General features: G+C 37.0%; 3 protein-coding genes across 4 annotated transcripts; 2 read left to right on the top strand and 1 right to left on the bottom strand.

Annotated features, from left to right (window-relative positions):
- The first annotated feature begins 715 nt into the window (after positions 1 to 715).
- On the top strand, positions 716 to 12,808 carry LOC141901610 (maestro heat-like repeat-containing protein family member 1). Its single transcript, XM_074788957.1, has 39 exons — positions 716 to 854; positions 1,240 to 1,385; positions 1,537 to 1,668; positions 1,767 to 1,929; positions 2,018 to 2,116; positions 2,260 to 2,411; positions 2,490 to 2,630; positions 2,714 to 2,806; positions 2,899 to 2,977; positions 3,049 to 3,236; positions 3,316 to 3,438; positions 3,518 to 3,622; positions 3,714 to 3,858; positions 3,943 to 3,983; positions 4,120 to 4,261; positions 4,748 to 4,806; positions 4,892 to 4,999; positions 5,073 to 5,192; positions 5,268 to 5,387; positions 5,483 to 5,632; positions 5,717 to 5,919; positions 6,266 to 6,407; positions 6,494 to 6,589; positions 6,716 to 6,826; positions 6,907 to 7,042; positions 7,109 to 7,221; positions 7,307 to 7,459; positions 7,545 to 7,699; positions 7,804 to 7,969; positions 8,042 to 8,176; positions 8,263 to 8,366; positions 8,476 to 8,613; positions 8,844 to 8,958; positions 9,039 to 9,185; positions 10,283 to 10,471; positions 10,560 to 10,715; positions 10,802 to 10,936; positions 11,253 to 11,421; positions 11,507 to 12,808. Exons 1-39 carry the CDS (start codon positions 797 to 799, stop codon positions 11,587 to 11,589), a joined length of 5,010 nt encoding a protein of 1,669 aa, XP_074645058.1. The 5' UTR covers positions 716 to 796; the 3' UTR covers positions 11,590 to 12,808.
- On the bottom strand, positions 12,794 to 14,072 carry LOC141901664 (pre-mRNA-splicing factor ISY1 homolog). The gene is made up of 2 exons (XM_074789070.1): positions 13,990 to 14,072; positions 12,794 to 13,725 (listed from the first exon to the last, which is right to left on the bottom strand). Exon 2 carries the CDS (start codon positions 13,669 to 13,671, stop codon positions 12,805 to 12,807), a length of 867 nt encoding a protein of 288 aa, XP_074645171.1. The 5' UTR covers positions 13,672 to 13,725; positions 13,990 to 14,072; the 3' UTR covers positions 12,794 to 12,804.
- A 267-nt stretch (positions 14,073 to 14,339) lies between these two features.
- On the top strand, positions 14,340 to 25,843 carry LOC141901611 (cortactin-binding protein 2-like). 2 transcript variants are annotated; one of them, XM_074788959.1, is made up of 19 exons: positions 14,342 to 14,474; positions 14,575 to 14,706; positions 14,828 to 14,929; positions 15,382 to 15,621; positions 15,933 to 16,040; positions 16,126 to 17,238; positions 19,543 to 19,636; positions 20,732 to 20,926; positions 21,254 to 21,504; positions 21,824 to 21,988; positions 22,077 to 22,488; positions 22,583 to 22,678; positions 22,751 to 22,830; positions 22,908 to 22,994; positions 23,219 to 23,474; positions 23,556 to 23,622; positions 23,986 to 24,282; positions 24,479 to 24,793; positions 24,882 to 25,843. In XM_074788959.1, the coding sequence occupies exons 2-19, from the start codon at positions 14,608 to 14,610 to the stop codon at positions 25,132 to 25,134; spliced, it is 4,230 nt and encodes a 1,409-aa protein (XP_074645060.1). In that variant the 5' UTR covers positions 14,342 to 14,474; positions 14,575 to 14,607; the 3' UTR covers positions 25,135 to 25,843. The 2 variants fall into 2 exon arrangements, with proteins under 2 accessions (XP_074645059.1, XP_074645060.1); XM_074788958.1 differs by having other exon boundaries at positions 14,340 to 14,706.
- The last annotated feature ends 75 nt before the right edge of the window (positions 25,844 to 25,918 follow it).

The raw sequence follows: 25,918 nt of genomic DNA on the forward strand, positions 1-25,918 counted from the left end.
TGTTACAAATACTTCGTGCAATTAGAACAGAGAGATGTTGGAAAAGATAGGATCATCCCTCCCCCTAATTGGACTGTATCTTGTATGGTAATCCCAAGATAGTATCCCCATTTCGATTCATTCAAGAGGTACAGTAGACAGTGGCCTTTAAGAGCTGCAAACATTTATCGGACTTGACTGATATCCGATTTGGATGATAAGTATTTCACAAATAATGTCCCAAAAATATTTTAACAAACATCCGAGTTGAACAGTTACGAGTTGATCGGATTCGACTCGACGAGCGGAAATCGTACTGTAGGAAATCGTATGAAACAAAGCCCGGCCGATTCAATCTCGAAGGCGTTCCGAAAAAGCAACGACTACTAAACAACCAGTTGAAGTACCGTGGGCCGCAAAACCGCAAAAAAACGATCAGATTTACAATGAAGATCGTGGACCACACACATGCTCGCAGGGTTTTGTCATCTTTTTGCGGATAATCGGAATCAATGATTACAATACCTTGGCCCCACACAATTACAGCGGCACGGTCTACTTTTACGCATAGGAAAAGAATTACGTTGTCCAAACTCGCAGTTTGTCAGTAAGGTTTTAGCCACTGGCAAGTGAGTGAAAAGGGCTATAGTTCTGCCTCTGGCAAGTGAGGTGCTTTTTCATTCTACTCGTTCGCCGTCTATCGGCATAACAATGCAAACCAGGAAATGAACTTTCTCTAAACCAGGAAGTGTCACATGAAAGATTGAAATTTTTTTATTTGTTTCCTTTTAAAATTGTCAAGAGTGATGCACCGTTTATGATAATGCCAGGTCCAGAAGAGTGTGATATCCGTGCTACAGGCGGCAAAGTTGATGGTGAGAATTGTCATCAAAATAAGAGAGTGTAACCACTAAAAAGATCAGACTGCTTCACTGACTAGTGAATGATGACTGACTGGATGTGGTGTCCTGGCAAAAAAGCCATTGCGGGCTTAACCCCTAGAAGAAGGTCCAATTGGTGCAATCCTGCAATATTCATCATATATTATTCTATTAGAAAACATACCATCACACTGTCTGTTCAAGATGCAAAAAATCACTTCTTGGCGCTTTTCACTTTTGTGAAGAAAATCACACCCCGTTCAAGTTAAAACTTTTGGCCTAGTTCAACGGCAGCATAGGTGCATCCATAAACTTACCCTACCCGCAGGAAAACAGTTACCTTCATAGGGTTTATATGAATCCATAAAATATTTTCCAGAGCTTGCCATGGCCTTAATCGATGCAGCCCATGACAAATCGGAAAAAGTTAGGAATGTCATTAGCTCATCATTGGTTGAACTTGGCAAAAAACAACCAGCCATGGTTCTCAGCTCCTGCCATGCATATATTGCCAAGCATACTAAGGTAGGTCGAGCACATATTCTTCATAAGTGATTTCATTCATCAATTTAGAATGGTGTGAAACGGTCTTTGAATGATGATTACAACATTGCAGGTAGAAATATATTTCATCGTTACATGATAAGTTTTGTCATTCTAAAAATTCTAACTTTAGCTTGGTCAAGGCCACAGAGTCATTATTCTTTCTACAATGGAGAAAATAATAAAAGAAACTCTTGATGAAATTAAAGAGTCCTTAGCACTGGATATAATCACTTTAGCATCCGATGAGCTTACCAAATCTAAGGTAGATATATTATAGCCCTATAGCCTGATAATTGTTTTTGAGGCTTATTTTGATGAGTTCTAGCTTCAGCATTATGTTTATTCTATTTTCTTGATTAGGAAGTTGTTCCAGACTGGCAGACTGCTGCTAGTGGAGTGTTAGTTGCAATGGGTAAAAGGTACATCATTCAGGTCATGGAGGAATTATTAAAGAAACTTGTGCCAGGAACATTACCTCATTTCTTTGTGATTCAAACGCTTGGAAATTTGGCAACTTCTAACGGTTTGTACTTTAGTTGAGAAGATATACCAGTGTTTATTAGTGAAAAATGAATAGAGGTATGAAAGTCAAAGATATTTTTCTATTTCAGTCTATGGAATGGTTCCTTTCATTCGAGTAGTTTTAGGGACTATGCTACCGATGTTAGGCATGGCAAAACTAGACAACGTGCGCTGGGTCTTTGCAGCAGGTGAAACTTCATTAAGAAAATCATTTGGCTTCCAGTGAAATAAACTATGAAAAATCTTATGATAATCAGTTTATGGATATGGTGATAAAACTTAAGGTCGTATGGGACTAGTGAAAATGATTTAAGTTTCTACGTTTTTTCAGCGCTTGGGAAATTTTGTGATGCTATTCTTGACTATGTAGCTAACATTGAAAATGCACCAGATACGTCAGTGACAAAGGAAAGCTTTTCAGCTGAGATGTATTCAGCATATGATGTGCTTTTTAATGTCTGGCTGCAGTCAAAAGAACCAAAAGTATATATTTGAACATTCCACTTTCCCCCTGATTATGATAAACGTTGATCATTTATTATCTATACCTTTCGTATTCAGTTGAGAATAGCTATTGTTGAGACAGTTGGTCATATGGCTCACATAATAACATTGGATAAACTTGAGGAACAGTTGCCCCGACTATTGCCAGGCATCATCGCACTGTACAAACGAAATCAAGAACCGTACTATGTTACCCAGGTAGATTAACACAATCCAACCGAAATAATACAAATAGAGTGAAATTTTAGTAGTTCATTTGTGAATTCGTTTTGATTGTGTAGGGATTATGCTACGTGTTGGACGCCGCTACAAGAGATGGATGTAAGATGCTTGAAATTCATTTGGACAATTTACTGAATAATCTTTTCCCACAAGTAGGATTTTATTTTATTTTGTCCTGATTGTTGAGAATTAGGTAAAATACAGTTAACGACCTGTAGATATTGACTTGCTTAATTTTTCTAAGGTTTGCCACAGTCCAGATTATTCCAATCCATATACTATAAAAAACCACAATGAACTTCTGCGCTGCTTCGCTGTTTTAAGTAAGTATCCATCTCTAGATGAACCAACTTTATACAATATGAATGTTCATAGATGTTTTTTGGTGTTTTAGCTCGATCATTTTCTGATAGATTGGTGGGTTTCCTACTACAAAAATTAGAGAACAACAATGAAAAGATAAGAGTTGGAGCTTTGTCCATATTCAGACATATAGTCAATGCAGCAGATGATCACATGGAAAACAAACAGTCTCTTGTCGTTAGTGGACTAAAGATAATGCTGAATGAAACGAACAACAAGGTGAATGGACATTTTTCATTGAAGAACTAATATATTATCGATGGTGATTAATATATCATGAACGTGTTTTTTTGTAAAGGTCAAAAAGTCATTTGCTCAAGTAATTATTGCAATGGCTGATCATGGCTACCTTGAACTAGAGGGTGGAGAGTTGATGGTTGAGTTTATCATACGACAATGCGCGCTACCAGCAGACAGCCAGGTTAGTTGCCAGATCTACTCAAAAAGCTGTTTCTGTGTTCTAGAAAGTCTGGTATTTAGTTATCAATTTTTGATTTTAGTCTAGGCGACCGACTGATGCGGAATATGTGAGCAATGATGCTCTTCGTAGCATGTGTGGAAACATATTGCAGTTAGCAACAACTACTGTTGAGAAAATGGAAGCAGTAAGAATTATTTCATCTTCTGTATGCAATTGTATAGCTATTTAGTTACCGTATACATGTTAGTTAATGAAAAGCATATTTTTTATATCAGGTACTTTGGCCTTATTTACTTGAATTCATTGTACCTGACCAATATGTTGAAGCTCTGGGATCGGTTTGCAAATGCATTGCTCACCTTGCTGGTAAAAAGAGGGAGGAAAATGCTGATGATTACATGATCGTCTACGATGAACAAGGTATGGTGATTTTAGAATCTGTAATTATTTCGGATAAAAATTATTGTTCCAATCGCATTCTGTTATAAATATTAATCATTGCAGTAAATGTTCCCAAGCCAACAGCACTAATAGCGAGACTCTTTGTAAGTTTTCACTGAAATTGAATGCAAGCTTATTTATTTGTCCATCATGAATTTTGACATGAAAGCATTTCAAATTAGATCAAATAAACTGATTACAGGTATACTGTATAGACTGATTGTGTATTTGTACATGTAGGTACTGGCTGGCTTACCTAAGAATGGGCAGAACAGAGGTGTACACGTGCTCAATGCCATGAAAGCGTTATCACCAACTCTACATGAAAATCTTGTGAACCTCTGGGATACCGTCATACCAAAACTCATTCAGTTCCTTGAAGGTATTGTCCCCTTATTGAATATCTCATTGAGAATGCTACACGAATTGATGCACTGATCCTAATACATGTACATGCATGTATGACATCATGACTCATAAACAAATGAATGATTTTCAGTTGCCGGTTTGACCAAGAAATTTCAGCAATATGGTAAACATACATGTACATTAATATGTAGCCTAGTGAATGAATATGGGAGATCTTTTGTGGAAGGAGGGAATTTTCTTTTATTGGATTTTTGTTGTACTTTTCACCCATTAGTGATGTTGTTTCATCTGCTACTTTTTGAACATTTTTCACTTTACTTCATATTCATATGGATAACAGAATATGTTGTTCATCACAAATTTCAGTACTTCATGTATATTTACAGAAATTACAAAAAAGGTTACAGAATTATGGCTCTGTTATTCAACTCTGTCTTAGATTTCCAAGATTGAATAATCAGAAAATGTTATATATTTCTATGTACATGATATATTCTAGATTCGATTGAAGATGATAAGAAATGGTCACAGAAAAGTTGGGAAGACCTGCTACTGAAGGTTTGTTACTAGTCCCTTCACAGTTTTATCGTGTTACGCCCAAACTTTTATCAAATTTGAATACAAATCATTGTCCAATTTCAAGATGTTGTCAAAAAGCCTCGACGAAGTAGAGTATGAGGACTGGATTTGTGAACTTGGTGAAGATATGAAACAACAATTGAGCTTGTACCATTCACTTCCTGAAGAGAAGGTACGATATGATTAGTTTATGCTTACAGTTTTCTTTTGCATCAGAATTCTTAATCTTCCATTGTACATTTCAGAATTTTCTGTACAAGTCTCTTGGCATTGTGATGAGGAAAACGACTAAGAAGGATTTTGTTACCAATTCTTTGGATGTCATATTCGGGACAGTAAAACATACCGAACAACTGGAAAGAGAAGTATTTATCTATTGAAAACCTGTTGCACGATGCTTGGTTCGATATGTGATGATATTGTTATTATGAAATTTTCAGGGTTGTGCCATTGCTCTTGGATTCTGTGCATCTTCACATCTAGACACAGTGCTCACAAAACTGGAAATGATGTCCAAAACAGACAGCAATCGGAAAACAAGTTTCCTAAAAATATTCACGGTACAATTTCTTGTTGAAATCCTTGAACATTATTTGAACATCAAGTTTAATTGAGGTACTATATGTTGAAAAACGTTTTGAATCTTTTGCTGTAGGATAAGTCTGAAGGACCGAATGAGCAAATGAAAGCCACTTTGATGTTATGTTATGGCTATGTGACATTGTACGGACCTCCTTCATTGATAGTGTCACGAATTGAGGCATCGATACTCAGAACTATTGATCCTCAATTTACTTCAGTGAAAGTGAGTCATTTATTTCTGTAAAACACATTGAACTTGTAATGTTTGTTATAACAAGTGTGAACATGTATGTAAATTTATTTCCAGGATTCCTGTGTGAAACAAAACTTGATTCGTGCCGTGGAACTGATTGCTAAAGCATTACACCCTTCACATCTGCAGATGGCGCATAACTTCACGAAAAAATCCGATCTATTGACATATCTCGAGAATTACCTGAAGGCTGAGAGTTTATCTGTTCTGAATAGTGAAACGCGTGCTTTGTGTTTGAGTGCTGCTGCTTCGTTAGTGTATCTTTATACATTTTAGTATTGATAATGTCTCCCTGGTGGGGAAAGAAATCTTATTTTAGTCAGTGTGCACTGATAGCACAGTACAGCCTGTGATTCTTGATGATTTCACTAAACTTCGTGCAAGGATTGGGACAGGCGAGATGCCCACCCCCCCCCCCCTATCGAAAATGCAGGCTATTCCACCATTTACTATGGCAACCGGAGGCAGTTGATGGACAATTAACCAAATTTTGTAGTTTTCTGTGGGGTCACATAGGTGGCTAATGCCACATTTAAGTACTGAACTCTTACCTATTCATATTGCATATGGTAAATCGATATTTTTCTTCACTGCTGACCTAAGTAAACTAGACCCTAAATTGAGTGAAGCAGATGTATTTACCCTTGTTAAAGTAGCCATGGATAGCGTGTATGGTTTGCCGTGCCCTGGTGTATCGGGCAAGAAATCAAAAGAAGAATCATATGAAACCCTGGTTGAAAAAGAGGTGCTGTGCAAAACCAAATACAATCTTGCTACTGTCTAAATTTCATTTTCAATTACTTGTATATTTTGTATATCTGTATATTTTAGGCTCTTTTGGAAGTGATTCTAGATTCATTAAATGACATGTTGAATGAGATTCTAATGAAAGATTTAAATCCTGAAGGGTTTGAAAGTATATTTAAGGTAAAAAAAACTATTACTGTTAGTTTAAGGGTTTTAGTCAGAGGAACTCACTCTGTCAGTTCATTTAGAGGCTTTTACTCATTTTGATTTGACATTAATATCTCACAAATACTGCTGCTTTTGAAGCATGTTGTTCCATGGATGGTATCGGTCAGTGACCATGAAAGGCAACGTGCTGTGCTCACAACTTTGTCCATGTTAACCTGCTACCAGAATAAAATGCAACTTGGAATGGGGGTAAGTAAACCACATAGCAGTCTAGTTTATATAGCTACTGTCGCTATATTTCTTATGAGATATCATATTGCCATTTTTAGCAACCGGACATGATGTCAAATGCTGGATCCGTGTTGGGTTATCTTGTGCCGAGATGCACCGACCCAGATTTACTTGTTCGACAAACTTCAATTGACTGTGTTCAAATTGTGCTGAAAATAATCCTCAAATATGAAGGTAAAAAACATTCGAAAAATTGATATTGAACTTTCTTTTGCTTGATGTTAAATGTTCTTTTTTAAGGTCACAGTGACGATCATCATGACAAAATGGTTGATGCCTTACCTACATTAAAGGACCGTCTCAAGAAAGGAGATTCAAATGTATTGTATAGTGTTATTAATGATTTATCAAAGGTATTATTAAAATTCATCTAAGTTTCATTTCATACATTTTACAAAATATGAACAGATGAATCAATGTGTGTACATTGAATTTTAGGTTTTCACGAAAAAAGTTCCACCTGGTCAACTGATTCAATTTTGTGATCGCCTTTGTGACGGACTGCTTGATGCGCAATCGCACAGTTCATCTGGAGTGTGCGTAGTACTGAATAATGTTGCCAAGTCTCGCGGTGGTGAATTCCATCATGATGTAAGGTTTTGTGCCAATTACTTGTGATTTTCAACGAAATGTACCTCACTGGATTTTAATCTGATAATGCTGCATTTTATCTCAGGTCGAAAGAATATTAGGTGTTCTGCAAAAGCAGCTAAAAGAGATATCATTCCCGCAAACAAGAACCGGTACATTGAGGTGTATTCGAATATTTGCTACCAATCATCTGAACACTACTCTGTCAACATTTCTGAACTACAATTTGCCGTACGATGAGTAAGTTATCACAATTATGAAATAAATATTTTGTATGTACATGAAGTTCCAGTAGGTATTACCGGTAAGCAGAATTGGTATTCGATTGCTATTTCATTGTCTAGGGATATGGGTGATAGCTGGAAAATGATTGCTCAGGATCCACAGTTAGCTCAGAACATTATAGATTTTATGTTAGACATGTTGAGTAGAAGTTTACCGTATGAAGAGAAACCTGATCCGAAAGACAAAAAGAAAACAATTCGAGTGGCAATGCCTCACCCTTTGGCAGTAAGTAGATTCATTAGTGAAATTATTTGTGGTTCAGCAGTTCAACGCTAGTTACTCTTCTTTGTCGTTTAGATCGCATGTGCATTGGGGGAAATGTTCAAAGTTGAAGAAATGAAGGAAGTTATGAGAGAGAATTTCCATCGATTGTTAGCAGCAATAATGATATTGATGGCCTCGATGGTTGGAACAAAACCTCCAAAACCAAAGGTAAACATTAACCGAGTCAATTGATATAGATTTTAGTAAAACTTTTACACAAACTAAGATACTTGGTGTATATGATGTGCATGTAGGAAGAACCAAAGGACAATGAAACCAAGTCGAAAGATAAGAAAGACAAAAAGAGTAAGAAACCACCAGTGTCACCGTCGAAAGATGCACAAATAGAGCCTTGTAGGTGAGGTTTATACCGTAGCTGTATCGTATAAAAGTTTAAGGTTTAGGTAACTAACAATTAGTGATAGAATAGTGAGTAAATCATCGTGAATTCATTATACTTATTACAGCGAGGTAGTCGCAACCTTCCAAACATTCCTCATGAATGCTAACTGTGAAGGAATAATGGAATTACTGGAGGGTGAGGAAGCTTGGAAAAAATTCGAAGATGAAGAAACATATCCTGAAGCATTTGGACTGCTCGCAAAGTACGTGGAGTAACAATCGATCCTTTTCAGAAATAAACAGTTCAGTCAAATGTCATATACAGTGAAAGTCTGTTATAACGCTGCCATCGTTTTTAATGCCACTTAACTTTTTCAGAGAACGAATTTGCTCATTCTTAGCTCAAATGCAATGAAAATACCATTCTTTATAACGCGAAATTATGTTATAATTCCATATTTTTCATTGATCCCAACTGTAACTGTTTTCACAGGGGTGTAGCTGGTCATGAGTCACAGAACATGACGAAGATAGTTGCAAGTTTGAACGTTGTTTTATCAAGCTTGTACGATCCTCAAAGGATTGCAGTCGCTGCTTTCTTTGCAGAGGTGAGCGAAATGAAAATGAACTCAGCGCTATCAGTTTACATCGTACGAATATAGAAAGTTTGAATATGATATTTTTTCAGCTTGTTAATCAACGTTGTAGCGGAGACATGACGCTAGTTGAGTTATTGGTGAACAGCTTACTGGGTCGATTAGTTGATAACAACTATGTGGTCAGGAAGATGTGCATTCGTGGTATGGGGAATGTGGCCAGCGTTGGAAGCGAACAGGTAGGTTAACTATATCTAGCTGATTATCTCAGCTTTTAGGCTAAAAAAAATTGATACCTTGTTTCTCCGCTCTGCTGAGCTTAAATGTTGACCCGGCCGGCCGCCTATCTACCCTATACATTACTTTTTTAAAAATCGTGATCAATTTTACCATAACAGACCCGGCCGCTATAGAAATGAACTGTTTACAAATTTTATGATATTTTACAAAAATGACCCGGCCGCTGCGGAGAAACAAGGTATCATTTTTGTTTAGCCTTAGTGAAATGTATGTGTTTATGTACACACAGATGTAAATAATCCCAAAATTTTCACCTGGATTGTTAACTGCTAAAAGATAAAGATACATTATTGCAGATAATCGAAAGACGAGGAGTGGTAAATTGTTTAGTTTATCTATAGTAAACCTGTTTACTCTGAATCAGCTTGATAATAATAATAATGATAATAAAGTCTTTGTTTCGTAAAAAAGATACAAGGTGAGGAGAGAAAAAAGAAAATACAAAAATTCGTATTTACAATTTGAATGATTCGAGGACATAGATTCAATTGGCGATCATTGGTGATCATAATCTATTTTGTGAGAAGTTACAGGTTAAGCAGGTTTTACTGTATTCATACATAGATTTTGGTGTCTTGATATCGTAAATGAGTAGAGAAGATATTCTAATAGTTCTTGAGAGAGTTCTTCATTAATGACGGTTACCAGTATAAAACATGAAGAGTTGTATAGGAGCCGTGTTTGTTAACCTGGTGTCAAATCAGTAAACATGAAGACAGATTGTACTGTAGATTTCCTCATACCGGCCGAATATACTAGAACCAAACGTTCATCTTCAAAATATGAACTTATCCTACACAGAACTGTCTGTCTTTACATTTACTTATAGTATATAACATATTCATGCACATACTTGGTACATTCTTCACAAATAACATATAATTTAACTTTTAAACGTTAGCTATTGCAGTGGTTGCATGATTTACCCATGTTAGGACTTGCGGGTCTTTATTAAATGTCAGATATAGGAAATAGCTCTCTGTTCCTCTTGATGCGAGACTGACGGCGAGACTAATATATATTCACCTTTTTACAGGTGCAGAAGTTTTCGACGACTGTACTGTCAGCAATGATGGCAGGTATGGATGATAAGGAAGATCCGGAAGATGATATTACTCTCGAAGCCATGAGTGGACTATCTAAAATACTTGCTGAGATTGATGAAGCAAACATTCGAGCCATTTTGATCAATATTGCATTGAGAATACGGCCCTGTTTTGAAAAGGTGAGTTTTTAAAAAGAAAACCTCCGTAATTTACAACATTGATGTTGTACATGTATATTAAATCAACATTGTTAACCTCTTTGAATAGGACAAGGCTTCTGTCAGGGCTGCTGCCTTTACTTTATTTGGCAATTTATCCCGATTTGGAGATGGACCGTCGAAAGCACCTTTCCTTGAACAAACACATTCCAATCTAGTCAGTCTGCTAATGCATCTGAATGATCCAGATTCAGATGTTGTGAAGGTATTAAATAACTAATAATCAATACAGTGGAACCTCAAAGTATTTTACTGAGTGAACTTATTTCTTACCGGTATCTAATTTTTCAGTCTTGTAAATATGCACTTCGCCTACTGGGCCCGCTGATGGGATCTGATGACTTGAATAACATGTTCCAGAAGTTTTTACTGGATGAAGGACATCTTCACTATGGAGAATTTATAAACGACCTTGTGAAAGTTTTGGTAAGAAATCAAAATAGAGGAAGAGAAAGTTATTCTTATGAAGTTATTCTACTCTTAGAAGGCACGTTTTGATTCGTAGAGGAGCCATGTTAAGGGAGCATTCATAAATTACGTACCTCCATTGGGGGCGAGGGGGGTTACTGAATTTTGAGGTACGTAATTTGTGAACGCTCCCTAACGTTGTGTAGAATGAACACGAGACGAATAGTACTTCATAGGTTCACTTGATTATTATACGCTCAAGCTTTCGCTACTAATGAATAGTAGCTTCATCAGGCGAATGGAGCATGTGTAATGTAAAGTTCTGTTATTTCAGATTCACGATTTTCCCGATAAGATCAACTTCTACGTGATGGGAGGAGTTGCATTTTTCAAGAGCATGTGGTCGGAAATCAGAAGCAATGCCGGTTTATTTGTCGGTTTCTTACTCGGTAATTTGCCGAAAGAAAAACATGCCAACGTTTCTAAAGAGCATGTTTGTGGAGGTAAACTTCAACAATTCATCGTGCATTTTATTAAACATTGGTTTCATTTCTTATACTTTTATGAATATACGTGTATCCCTTTTAGCTCTCGTATTGCTGTTGAAAGATGAAGATGCAGACACACGCTGTAAAGCAGCAGAAGCAATGAGCCTCCTTCATGATTATTAACTAGGAAAGAGATTCACTCGAGAGATTATGCAATTTTACGCATGTTTCAGATGACCTGTCCTTATATGCACTTCTGGATTATTGAGTTGTATGTAGCAGAAGATAAAATAGGTGTTATACAAGTTTTCACACTACAGAAGTAGTGAGCTTCCTTTGATAATGAGAATTGTGGCTCAGTTTCACAAAAAGCTTTCAAATTTTTTGTTTGGTTCTGGAAATCATAGAATTTGACCGTAGTTCTATGGGAAAATGAAATGTTTTTCATGAGGAGAGGTCTAATACTTAACTGTTTAGGCTTTCAATGAAATCTAAGAATGTACAACTAACTTGTGTTAGATTAATTACCTAATGCATATTCGAATGGTGCTACATGTGTTGCTTATTGTTGAATCAAACTAGTAAGACTTGATTATTCCAGCCAGAGATAGGCTAACAAATACGCTGTGTTTGATTATTAAGAGTAATTATAGATTCTAATCTTAATTGTTATTGTCTTAGCTTATGTTCATGTTATGTAAATGTATTATATCGATGATTGCTTGACTTTAAAGCTATTTTGTGATAATTCGTCGATTCTAAAAATAAATAACGAACGTTTCCATCATTTCGATTCTAAAAATTGAAAACTCATACCTCTCAATTTAATGAAAAGTTATATCGAATTTGTATTTAAACAATGATACATCAGTTTTCAGTATTCAGATATCTCTCGTTAGATTATCATACATAATATATACATATATTGATACAAATACAAATTTGTTGAAAATTATAATGATGAATGAAATATCAGTTGAACCAAAAGTTGGTTCGATAACCCAAACTTGGGGCAAGTTTCATAGATGTGGGGGAAAGATAACACTTGGAAACATTGAATTTATCCTAAACAGTTTTCTCCATAGGCTGGAATTTTGAAAGGGCTGCATTCATTAGATGTATGTCGTTATTGTGGCTGCTGAAGAAGCAAGGCTTTTGATCCCCAAAAACGAAAATTGAGCTGAATTTTAGTGTTTCTATAAGGGATGGCTGATTTTCAGAGGGGTGGATGTAAAATGAAAGGGGTGGCCGCTCCTCTGAAACCTGTAGTGCAGAACAGTGTCAAGGGTCGCTTTCATACCCAGTCTATGAAACCTACAAACCACAGAAAAACATGATTATAAAATTAAATGCTTCTTTTCAATCCTTAAATAGGAAAACAAATAAATTGTTTCATAATTATTCCGGTGTTGTTAGTCCAAGTAATTTACGAGTATCTTCCGAATCGGATTTCAGCACATCGGACGCGTATCGTTCTAACAATTCCATCTTTTTTCGTCGCACCAACGCTTCTTCGACATCTTTTTGCGATGGCACGGGAACATGCGCGATAAAGTTCGTCTCAACCTCCTCAGTCTCCATGGCAACAGGTTCCCCATCGGTTTCTTTTACGGCATCGACTGCGTATATATCGTCATCATCATCCTCGTTTTTCTCTTCGGAAACTGGCGCCACCTGGTCGGATTCTTTCTTCGCCTTCCATTTAGCGACGAGATTTGCGACAACCTCTTTTTCCATTTGTTTCTCTAACGGAATCAGAACTCCGTCTTCTTCATCTCTATAACCGTAATAATCGGCGCTGACTTCTTTCATCAGTTCCGATCTCGTTTTACGAGGTGCCGGAGGCGGCGCTTGTTCGAACAGTTCTCTCACTCCCGGGAGATCTTTCGCGGCCCCGAAATATTTATAACCGCGATTGCCGGGAACTTCTCTTCCCTCAGAATCGAGCATTTTTGGCCCGATCCTCTTATAGTTCGGACCGTGAAGTTCGATAATTCGATCTTCCCAGTGTCTTTTCTCGCGTAATAATTTATTGATCTCGTCGTTGAGATCGCGTAATTTGAATTCTCCTAAACCGGCGTTTTGAATTTGAGCGACTTTTCTCGAAATTTCTCCGATTATTTGTCGCCGCCATTTCTCGCATTGCGTAAGATCATCGCATTCCGATGCGAGATACGGCCGTCTCGTTTGTTCGTTCACTTTGTCTATATGAGCCGCACGCCAACGCGCGAGCGTCGTCATCGCTTTCTCTGAATTTCTTGCCATTTTGTTTTTAGTTTTGTTTCGTTATAAATCCATGAAACGCACCGAGTTTAAAATCTACAAAATAAAAGAAGACAAACATCACAATGAAATACAGCGCTAAAAATGGAGTTAATTTCCAACCGCCTACATCTCGGGAAAATAAGGTCTTTTCTGAATGTTGGTTTTTTGTTAAAAAAATGTTTAATTTAGTCTTGACTTTTAACAAGAAGCGGCTGTTACACTTTGGTCCTTATCTATCATATACACACACTTCAATCACTCCCTATTTTTGATTAATGATTATTTTGGCTTTGTGTAAACTGGGGATTTAGGACGTACCGGTACCAAATTGCTTTCTCACAAATCGAAATCTACTACGTTCAGATCACGGCGGTGTAGCCCGTAAAGTGCTGCCACTTGGTCAAACTTGGGAAACAGTAAAGTACGGAAGTGGATAAGGAATACAACCCACGAATAAAGGCATTTGTAACCACAGCATCATTGGCAAATTTCTCACGGAGCTTAGACATGACAAAAAAAACTTACTGATGAGAAGGAGGCAGCTGTGTTCAACCATTACTACCCTATTCAAGCGAGATCGCTGATTTTTACACCGTTCTTTCCATGATCCAAATCCACTTCCGTATTTTAGTCAATACCCTCATTACCCTAATAATACGTCACGTGACTATAGACAATGACAGATTTTGAGTATTCATCGATCAAAACGTTAGAATATGTCACAAAATGACTGTTTCGAGAACTAGGTTTGAGCTGAATTGAGAGGATGCTTGCGCTGATGTATCGCGCTAGCGTCGATTAAAGTTGGGACTCTCGTGTTTCAGGAAATTGTGCCTTGTTTAAATGTTGAGAGACCGTGAAAAAATTAAAAATTCAATCAGAATCAATGCAATTAAATTTTAGTATCCAATACTGAGTGTACCTAAAATTATCGCGATGGCAGGCAGAAATCCCCGGTTCGGAAGTTCTGCAGCTATGAATAGATTTGATGTTGTGCCCGATCAAGTTACTCAAGTTCCATCAAATACATTGAAGGTATGTTTTTAATAAGCCAGTTAGGGCAGGCCAGTTTTAGTTAGTTGCTTTATGAACATGTCTCTGCTTGGCTGATTGTTCTAGTTTCATCGTTGATGAAATACTTCAATTTATGTTTCAGCGACACCCGAAAATGGAATTGAGTAAAACGGACCTGATTCAATTGTTAAGTTATTTAGAAGGAGAGTTGCAGGCAAGAGAAGTTGTTATAGCCGCGCTTAAGGTAATTTCTAAATCTCTCAAAGGACTCCACCATTACCAGCTTAACCACTAGATGACATGCCTGTCAATAGGACAACTCAATCAAATTGTTGTTCATTTCATAAGAAACGTCTTAATACCGAGGGTGACACTCAGCTAGTGGCCTTTGGCATAGCTACTTTATCCGAGAGATGCCTTATATTTTCTTCTGGACCTCAGCCTTGCAATTTTCCTAGATCTGCCCCTGACTTTCTTCTAGAATTTTAGCCTCCCAATAAATCATTAGGCAAATCACATCTCTTCATAGGCCTAAACTTGGATTGATCTTTAGGCTTCTTATAGTTTGAGATTTTTCTAAATGTACCACTAGTGAACCTGGTGTATCCTCGATATCCTTGCTAGACATTGTCTAATATTTTGAGAGTCTTAATTACTATGAATAACTATCACATGTAATTGTTTATTTGTTTTCAGGCGGAAAAAGCCAAACAGTTGATGTATCAAGCGAAATACGGACGTTTCGGTTTGACGGACCCGTTCTGTGCGTTACAACGTGACTCAGAGGGTCACAACGATAAGAGCTTCGACGAGAACGCCATTAAAAACATGTACGAAAATCAACTCGTGCAACTTGAAAAACTGATTACCGTTCAGCGGAAAGCTCAAATAAAAATGAAAGATCAAATTGGACTAACTGATAAAAAATATCACAAGGTAAGATTTGAGTTATGAGTTATTGAAATGTGCTAATCTGTGAGACGTATAATTGAAGTGAAAAGTGTCTTAACAAGTCTTGGAGAAAATTCAAAAACTTAAAAAATTGAAACTTATTGTTTTTGCTGGTTCCAGCCATCATCAGGTAAAATTGGTATTTATTAATTCATCTGATGTTTTTGAATTTTTCGGTTTTCTTATCTTCATAAGGAATTTACTCATCTCTAAAGTTCGAGTTGAATCAGATATTTGTACAATATGACATTTGAATGAGTTATTGATATCTATGTGTGTTATATCCGTATTGAAAGGCTTGTCACGAGTTGGATGAAGAGAGAAAGAAACATGCTCAAGATATGGCTCAGGGAGATGACGTCACCTACGCTCTGGAGAAAGAACGACAACGGCTGCGAAATGAGGTTTGTTTTTGAGAATCGTTGCTTCAAACATTTTCAACGCTGCGTCTATGAATGGTTTTGGTGAAATTTTTATAAAATTTTGCAGATCGATTTCGAAAAGAACAACGCGAAAAAATGCGAGAAGGAGCTGAAGAAATTAAAGGAGCAGTTCGAAGAGGAGCATAAATCATCGGCCAAACATAAACAAGTGGCAATAATGCTCATTAAGGAAAGACGCCAAATGGCAGAGAAATTAATAGCGGCGCATAAAAGATGTCGAACGGCCGAAGCTAAAATGAACGAAGAGAGAACTCGGACTAAAAATATGGCCGAGGGATTAGTCGAGGAGAGTAAAAAATCATTGAAAATGGAGGCAGCAATGGAAAAACAGCTCGCTGAGTTCGATACCGAAAAACAACAATTAAAAATGCGCTTGCAACGCGAGGAAACTAAAAATAACGAATTACAACGCGATATCGACCACTTACAACAGCAGGTGACAGCGCTTCAAAAACAATTGAATTTAGATAAAAATCGCGAAGGCCCGAAAAGTATCGAAATCAAAAGCAGCGTGATAACCGGGGTTGATAAAGAGTCGATGCCTAATCCGCAGGTAGCGACGACACAACCAGTGCCTAAATCGCAACCAAAAGTGTTTCGCAATACGCCTCCTAATACTCCCCCCGAGTTACGTAAGAATATGCAAGAAGTTCCCGAGAAAGACGTGGCCACGAAACCCGAGTCGAACATCAAACGCGCGATTTTACAACTTCAAAAATCAGAAAAACCGGAGCGCCCGACAGAGGTCGTGTTGAGTCCGGGCGCGCGAGTTAATTTAAACACCGGCGCCAGTTCGGGAACGACGGTGTTCTCGACGCCTTCCGGAGGAAAAATCTCATTCACCGTCGCCGGAGCTAACGCGCCGAGAAAAACTAGTCCGGCCGGGCGCGGCACTCCACCGCCAGTCCCTCCAAATAAACCTGTACTTAGTGCTAGTTCCGTTCAAAAAGGTTTACGCGCTAATACGTCGAATCTACCGTCAGTCGGCGCCGGTTCGACTAAATATGGACAGACAGGTGTTCGCGAACGTTCCCTTGAATGTCCGCCTATCGAAGGTGCTAAACCGGTTACCGTTACATCAGGAGTACCATCATCATCATCGAGTCAATCGAACATGATCGTTACTAGTGATGGATCGACTGCTCGAAAGGTATCTCAGGTTCGTGTTATAGCTGATTGAATTTACTTTTTACAAGTTTAGTTGTTTATTATTATTATTATTATTATTATTATTTATCCTCACTGTTGACTAGCACTCCTCATCTGACATTCAGTAATAATAATAATCCTCGATTCAATGATCTGACACACTTTCACCAGGCTTTACTGTAGCGATAACCTTTTCTCCTGAAATGTGGCGATATATTCCTATTTCTGTGTTTAGTTGATGTAATGCTTACAGTGATAATTTTGTTTAATGCTTTTAATTCTCTTTCTCGTATGCGACGTACATTCTCTTTGATAATGTTTGCAATGGTTATATAACTGTATACAATTGTACCTTACTTTGACGATGCCTCGCAAACATTACTACGTAGAATATATGTTTTACCGCTCAAATTGTCAGAAGTTTATTTCTGTCATTACAAACCCCTAACACCGGTGTAGTTTCGTTACTTTCTGATTTCATAGCAATAAAAAGTTTAACATACCTGAAGAAAAGATAACTCAACTGAGTAGCTCAATCTTTCGTGGAACTGCTGAAAGTTAAACACTTCTGAAGCTTCTGATAATTTGAGCTATAATTGGTTAATAATGATTTTGGATATTAAAGTATGTTGACTTTATGATCCTAGTACTGATTTCATTTCTATCCTAACCTGCTGTTTAAGTGTATAATTACGCTGTGCTTTAACCTGTCTCAGTTTCTCATACATCAAAATAAGACATTACATCAAAAAGGGTTATATTAAGTTTATGCGGCGGTCTGGTTGGAATCTCTGTAGATATTGTTCATGTTTTTGAAGTTTGCTGGTTAATGATCTGCTCAAATATTTGAACGGATGGAAACTTTACAAAACCTTGATCCAAGTTAGAATTAACTGTTGGAGTAGTGATCTTGAATGCAGTGAACTAAGAATAGGTTTATATTTGAGGCAGTATTTCATTGTTTGTATATAAGAGTTACCGTTGAATGTTGAATATACTCGTATTTACAAAGTCAGTGGTATTTAATAGTAATGTAATTGGCCAACATATTTCAGTGTTAAGACAGTACGTTTTACAATGATTTTAATAAGTTCCCAGTGTGCGTTCGCCAGTATTTTCGAGAAATGTTTATATATTATATCAATGTTAGATGCATGTATGATACTCTATAGATATTGCTTTTATGTAATTGATTTAGGATATTATAAAGTGATAAGATTTGCATGAATTTTGGTGGATATTCTATGTACATGGTTCAGCGAAGAGAAAATCCAGCTGGTGTTAAAAACTCGAATTGTGTTCAGTGATTGATTAGCTTATACAGGGTCCCTATGACTCCTTGATTCCTTAAAACCTTCTTCTAAATTGAAAATGCTTTTTAAAAGTGCTTGAAACTCCTTTGATTTGAGTAAAATGCCCAAAACTGGAAAATAGGCAATTAGGAAAGTTTGTACGTAGTTGTACAGTAGACTATATGCCTAAGCCAGTACAGTTGGAACCAGGATTTTTTGTTACGCAATTAGGCGGTTACCAAATTAGAATTCGAGTTAAATAGTGTGAGGAATTAAATTCGCTTACAAAACCACTGAATTAATGGATTACTGAGATAACAGAACCGATTTAGGAGGAGTCTACAGTAATTGGGATGCGCAAATGATGCGGTCTACTTAAAATAAACTCCTTATATCCAGGAATGACTGATCTTTAGGGACCCTGATATACGGTCGGCCCTTGAGTGAATGATGTTAGTTTAAATTTAGAATGAATTTTTCTATAAAAAGATGATAAGAAATAAAAAAACGATCAATTAATTGAGTTCGATGTTTCGGTTTTTCTTGAACAAGGATCTTCCCGTTGTTATACAGCAAGTATAGGTCTGAGATAGTATTGTAACTATCTTTCCGCGATGAAATCAATTGATAGATTGGTTGCGAAAATTATTATGCTACAAAGTGAACTGATTCGGTGCTGCTTCATCAGAGGATGGTGTGGTGGATATATCGGAGAACTGATGAAGAATATATATCTCGTAGCGCATATTAATTAATACTCTTTAACTACACTTTTCTTTTATCACACCGAGGTAGACCAAGTTTTATTTCTTTGAATGCACATAGATCTAACTTAGATATTTTAGAAATGCTAATTTGTGTCACTTCGTAGAAACTATTTCGAAATGAGACATTTTCCTTTTTGTTGTGGGTGAGCCTCTTTATTTTGCATGTACACACTTTATTTGTCTGTAATTTGTACACGCTATTATTATATTTGTTTGTTATGTAGCTATGTGCATGTGTTGATTTGTTTATTTCAGTTCGTCATCAGCATGTCTTCTAGTAGTACTCACCTTTCTGATTTTGTTTCAATCGACATGGACGATACTGAAACTATAGATCTGAATTCTGCAGGTAAAAGTCCATTAGTTGATGTTCTAACCTGCCTGCTGCTCTTAGCCAGTCACAATTTCCATTTCCTGCGGTAGAAGCTATTTATTTTTAGATTTTTATTAACTGGTAATTTTTTGAAAAATCACTAATGAATATTTTTGTGGATTATATAACAGTGTTTGATTATTTATGCTTAGAATAAAAAGGTAGGTTCAACTGCTTCAATATACAGGAAAAACATCATATAGAACTCTAGATGAAAGTATAAGTGAATTCCTTTGCCATGCTTCCTGATATCTCTACCCTGTAGAAATAAATATACAGCGAAAATTGACTTGTTTCCTACTGCCTCCTACGCACAGTAATAGTTTGTTGGCTTGATTCACCGAGGACTCGCTCTAGAGATACAGAGCTGGGTATTAATACTACACCGCGCGCTGTAGCATATCGCTCAGGTATGCTCTCATCAATAAAGTGCCTTGTGAACTTGTGAGCAAGAATTCTTCCACGCATTTTTCGACCGTTATGCATTTCGTCCAATATTCCGCAGTTTATTTATTTGATATGTGTAAGATTAGCACCCGTATGATGTTAATGCTATGCTATAAATATTTGTTTATGCATTAAACGGATAAAAAACGGCCATAGGAACTGATTGCATTAGTTTCTTGTTACTGATGTTAAATGACTCATTCAGCCATCTGCTACGAGTTTTACTCCTTTCACACACACTAATGTAGCAATTCTACGCTTCACTACTTAAGATATATGATATGATGTATATTCAACAATCACTGCTCTGAAATCCTCTCTATCACCAAAATGTATTTTTTATCTCGAAATATACCCTCATCGTATAAGCCCGTATGGTACATGTATTTAACCAAAAACATTGTTACTGTAATTTGAAAGGTAATTTTTATATCAGTATTTATAAGTATAATTCTGGGTAAAAAGGGTTTTTATGTGCACTGACCATGACATGTAAATATTTTTCTACTCGTAAGAAACAAGTCTCGAAATGCAAACTACCACAAAGCGTATTGCGAGAAACTCGTGTTACAGACATCTGACTACCGGTAGCTAAATGTTGGTTTTATTTTCAATTATTTTCAGGTGAGAGTAGTGCACCTTCAGTAGATCTCTCATCAAATCTCCACTCTTCTCCTTTACATACTTCAGCAGCTTCAGGCGACTACGCTCAACTTTTAAGTTTAGTTATAGATAATCACAATGACACTATAGACGTTAATGAAACCCTTAAAGATGGTGCTACTGCTATTCACTGTGCAGCTGAAAATGGACATGAAGGTATACATATTTACAATTCACATACGTTTTCCTAATGAGGGGTCAGAGCGTGCAAATGCCCTTCTGGGCCATTGTGCCTTTTTGAAATAATAAAAAATATTTTTTTACTAACATGAATATTTTTACTTACACCAAATTCTAGCCAGTCATTTTTGTGTTCTATTTAAAAAACCATTGCGGCAGTGTATGATAGAACCTAGTGAATTTGACCCTTTTAATTAAAGTCTAAGAGAAATTAGACCCCCTTTGATTCATATAGTATTTGTCCAGTTGAATCATAGTGGTGCGTTTTTTGGTGTTTTGTTAAATTTTTTTTTTAATGTACAGATTGTTTGCGACTATTATTGCAACATGGTGGAAATATAAATGCTAGAAGAGATGACAAACTAACACCGTTACACGCTGCATCTGGAGCGGGACATGAGAAAATTGTTCTGATACTTCTGAGCCACGGAGCCCACGTTAATGAAATAGACCAATCGGGCAGAACCTCTCTATATTGGGCTGCTCGACATGGACACTGTGGTGTATGTTCATTGCTTATTAATCACTCAGCTCGGATAGATATTGTTAACTTTGTAAGTATCATTACTATCTCTATAGGACTGTACTGTTACTGTTTAATTCTGCATTTAGATTCATTTTAGTGGCTTTCAGGGGTTTATGTAAAAATGACAGGAGTGGCAGCCCCTCTAACACCTCCTGTGGAGAACACTTGTTTAGCCGTGATAACTTGAAAATGTGAATACTTATCTATGTACATCTGGATCCAGTTATTTAAGTGGGTGGTTATGTTTGACTGGAGGGTTAAGACTAGTTTCGGTAGACTAGAGAACTGATGGAACTGGGTCCTGCTGCACTTGTAAAATTTGACTGACTAATGAATGTTTTTTGCAGGCTGGATGGGGTGTACTTCACGCAGCTATTAATGGTAACCACAATGATTGTTTAGAACTACTGTTGAATCATATCACAAAACATGAATTGTACAAACACTTGTTAAACAGCGGAGATGCTGATGGTCTGACCCCTGTTCATTTAGCAGCCATGAAAGGAGACACGGTCAGTAGTTTTACATCAAGGAATATTTCTATAATAGATTCTAATCATTCGGTTTAAATGTGAATTACTAATTTCTCATATTGTAAAGGCATCGTTGGAGATTCTGGTGAAAGAAGCCGACCTCGATTTAGAGAAAAAAGACCACTACGGACGTACGGCGTTCGATCTCGCTTCTGAAACGTGTTCGGTTTATCTGTCGACGGCGGGATTAGTTTGTAGAGAACGACATTGTACTGTATGCATCGAACCGGATCATTTAAACCATCCAACTCTACACAACTCCTCTCCATTCATAGTCGGCACTGTTTGTATAACTGTGGAAACTTCATGGCCGTCGCTAGAGGGAACACTTAGTGATTTGTTTTTAAATCACTTGACTATCATATCTAAGGGCTTCCATTCGAAGAGTGACAGCAAAAATAACAACCACATTAAGAAATCTCCCGATGCTCCGCCTATGCTTGGCCTGACATTAAACAGTATTAAATACTTTTGTATGGGTGAGTTGAAATACTATTTTATGCGCGAGTTAATTTGACAAGTTTGAAAGAAATTCATCGTCTTTGAATTGAAGAACATTACAATATTTGACAGGTCAACACCACTGGTCACCTGGAACACCATCAGAATATACGCCGTATGATATCTTGATCACTCACAACGCACAACAGATAACTGTTAGTCTGTTCGGTAAGTATATCACTTCAGATTTATGGTTTCATATCTACATGAATTCTAACTTTGCTTTTATATGCATTACAGGTTGGGAAGATAACTGTCAAGATTCTTTAGCCTACGAGATGCTACTACCAGCAACCACTTTACAAAATTACTTAAGACTCGTAAGTTCAATAAACTTAAGTGAGAATGATATTTTGGTGGTGACCCTGGTCTTCATTTCTCTGTCTTATTTTCAAAGGCTGAACAATATCGAAGCGTTGTATTTTATGGTCCTGGTGGAACTGGTAAAAGTTACCTGGCTAGACGATTGGCTGATTGTATACAGGTATTTACAATAATAATAGTAATAATAATAATAATGATACTGATACTAATTTATTATTCAAAAGCGCTTAACATTAAGGAGTCTCAAAGCTCTTCACAAAATATATTTAAAAGAAATACTAATCATAAGATTCTTTGATGAATATTGTACTTAGAAAATTGTACCTGCTTAATTTACTGTCTTCATCAAGCAACGAATAATTGATATTTATTAATTTTCTAAAGACTAAAGAACGACAGAAAGGTTATACGTGCGAAGTAGTTGTCATAACCGTGAACAGTGATTTAAAACAACGAGATTTCACATCTCTGCTCATCGAGGAGGGAGTATTGCTGGAACAAGACGTTACCGATGTTCCCTCGTACACACCTGTCTTAGTATTAGACGACCTCAGTAAGATTTGTTTGTCCGAGATTCTGCGAGATCTTCTCAGTTTGATCGAGAAAAAAGGTGCTGAGAATTCGGTATCATTCGTACGGGGTAAGTCGAGAGTTGAATTACGATTTGATTATGATGTTTTAAAGCCAGCCGTAGAATGAAATTTTGTTCGTTTATGTTTAGGCGGTAAGGAGCGTTCCTACTATCTTCCATCAAATTGTTATATAATTGGAACAATGGACAGGAGCAGGTAAGTTGATACACATAACTCATAAGAATAATTCTCTTTTGAATGTTTGTATGATGCACTGTCAGCCAAGACTATTGATATCCATATAGGGGTCATTCATTTATTACGTACGCATAAAATTTGAATTTTTCAACCCCCCTCCCCCTCTGTACGCAATATCGGCCATTTTTTCATATACATTATGCATTACAGTACGCAATTGCACTGACACCTCCCCCCTCCTCTAATGCGTACGTAATAAATGAATGACCCCATAATATAAGTGTAGTGCAGTATGGGTATATGATATAAACGTTTCCATAATATATGTAATAACAATGATAAGTGTAGTCAACTGTATGTATCATTTGGATGTATTTTCAGGTCTACTGGAATTGAACTATCTGTTCAGCAGCTATTCCGATGGGTTCATTGTCGAATTGATACCGAACCTTACTGCAGTTTGTTATCACGATACTTCACACGTAGCCTCATACATATCTACGGAGGTCAGTATCCACCTGTGGATTGTACTGTTCATCAGGCTCTACAGTGGACGACTAGAGTATGGCATCGTCTGAACGAAGCATTGGGGAAACTAGGCCTTCCAGAAATAGTGTTCGGACCCACACATTTCTTATCATGTCCAGTAGAGATTGGGAAAGTTACTTCAGTTTTCAGGTAAGAATATCCAGGATATTGAAAATATAAATGAATTCTATAATTGCGGTATGCACAGTAAACCTCGCGTAACTCTGACAACTCTGGTACTGGAAAAATAAGTCTTATTTTGTTGGCTATGTCCGAGTTAGGCAAGGTTATTGTATTAGATAAAAAGTTGACCATGAGATGATTTGATAATTGTTTGTGTTTCTAGATGGATGAGTTTATTCTGGAATCGAGTTGTTGTGCCTCTGGTTACCGATGCTGTTATACGCGGAGCGACCAGTGATTCAGAATCGAGTAACCACGAGAAGGTCGCTAACACGACCCTGTACGTGCTTCTACAGAGAGCGGTTTTACCCGGGTGTCCGATCAATGAAGAGGAAAAGGAAGAATACATGGCTGGTTTTCAGGGTTATAACGAGCTGGAAATGTTGCTGAAAGCTGACAATTCTCCGCACGAATCATCGAGTTTACCTTCATCACCTACAACTGAGTCTCAATCCGATACACAAGGACATTACGCGCTGTTAGTATTCAAATAGAAATGACGGATTATTCAATAGGGATGTCATTTATTTGTGTTTGATTCGAATTTCCGTTGTTGTTTTTTGCAGTGGTCATTTAACGTGGGCCGGACGTGGAAAGAAAAAACACAAGCGAACGAACACGAGTCACTTCGACATCCAGAAATCGAAACCTTCTCGAATTCCTAATCTTGTAGCGATCCATAAGTCGACGAAAAAGCATCCCGAGAATGGAGCGAGGACGGGTTCCTCGGCATCAGTAGGAGCAGTAGGAGATACTACAGTTATCACACAGCCTCAGCATAGTATCATTGAACAAATGAAATTATCAGCAGCTGAATAGACTCTAGTCATTCAACCATACAAATATACCAACACTGCCAAATTATCTAAGGAGATTGAATGATAGCCTGTCTATATTCTTCATACTATAGCAGCATTCACACAAGATTCTGGGATTAGGAAGTACCGCACTTACGTGGTGCCAATTTGCCAGAATTTCAGTTCTGTACTTAAAAAGCCACGAATAGGCCTCGAATTATGTAACCATGTGAGCTACCATACAGAAATCCTCTCGTGGACGCTGCTTATGTCAGAATTATTGTAATCGTGTGGTAATGATTTGTGGATATATACCTAATATTGTAATGTCTCTACGAAAAACTGATCGTATGCACAGATGAACCTGTTACTTGACTAGTTTTTAATTGCTGGAATCGTGATGAATTTCGTTACACATTTTTTCCCACTGTACAAATGAACAATTGATGTAGTCACTGAAACAAATCAGAGTGTACTGGTATATTATTATTTTATTTTCCAACCCTAGTTATGTACATTTTGATTTTATTCATAGCCCTCGATTCGTTGGGTTTGTTTCAGAGTTTTACCCGTATCAGCAGATTCACTCAGCAAACGTTTATTTCATTTACCACATTTTTATTTAACTGTAGCCCTGAATCGTTAGAAAGTCGCTAACATTGTGAAAACATCGGTTTGAATATTTAATATCCGTTTACTTTTGTACAATTGATGTTATTTTAAAGGAGATGTGGATAGAATAATATATAAATAATTTATTATTACATTTATTAAATTGAGTCTTAGTAATTTTTTGATAAAGGACA

The sequence above is a fragment of the Tubulanus polymorphus genome, chromosome 3, assembly GCF_964204645.1.
Source record: "Tubulanus polymorphus chromosome 3, tnTubPoly1.2, whole genome shotgun sequence".
NCBI classification, from domain to species: domain Eukaryota; kingdom Metazoa; phylum Nemertea; class Palaeonemertea; order Tubulaniformes; family Tubulanidae; genus Tubulanus; species Tubulanus polymorphus.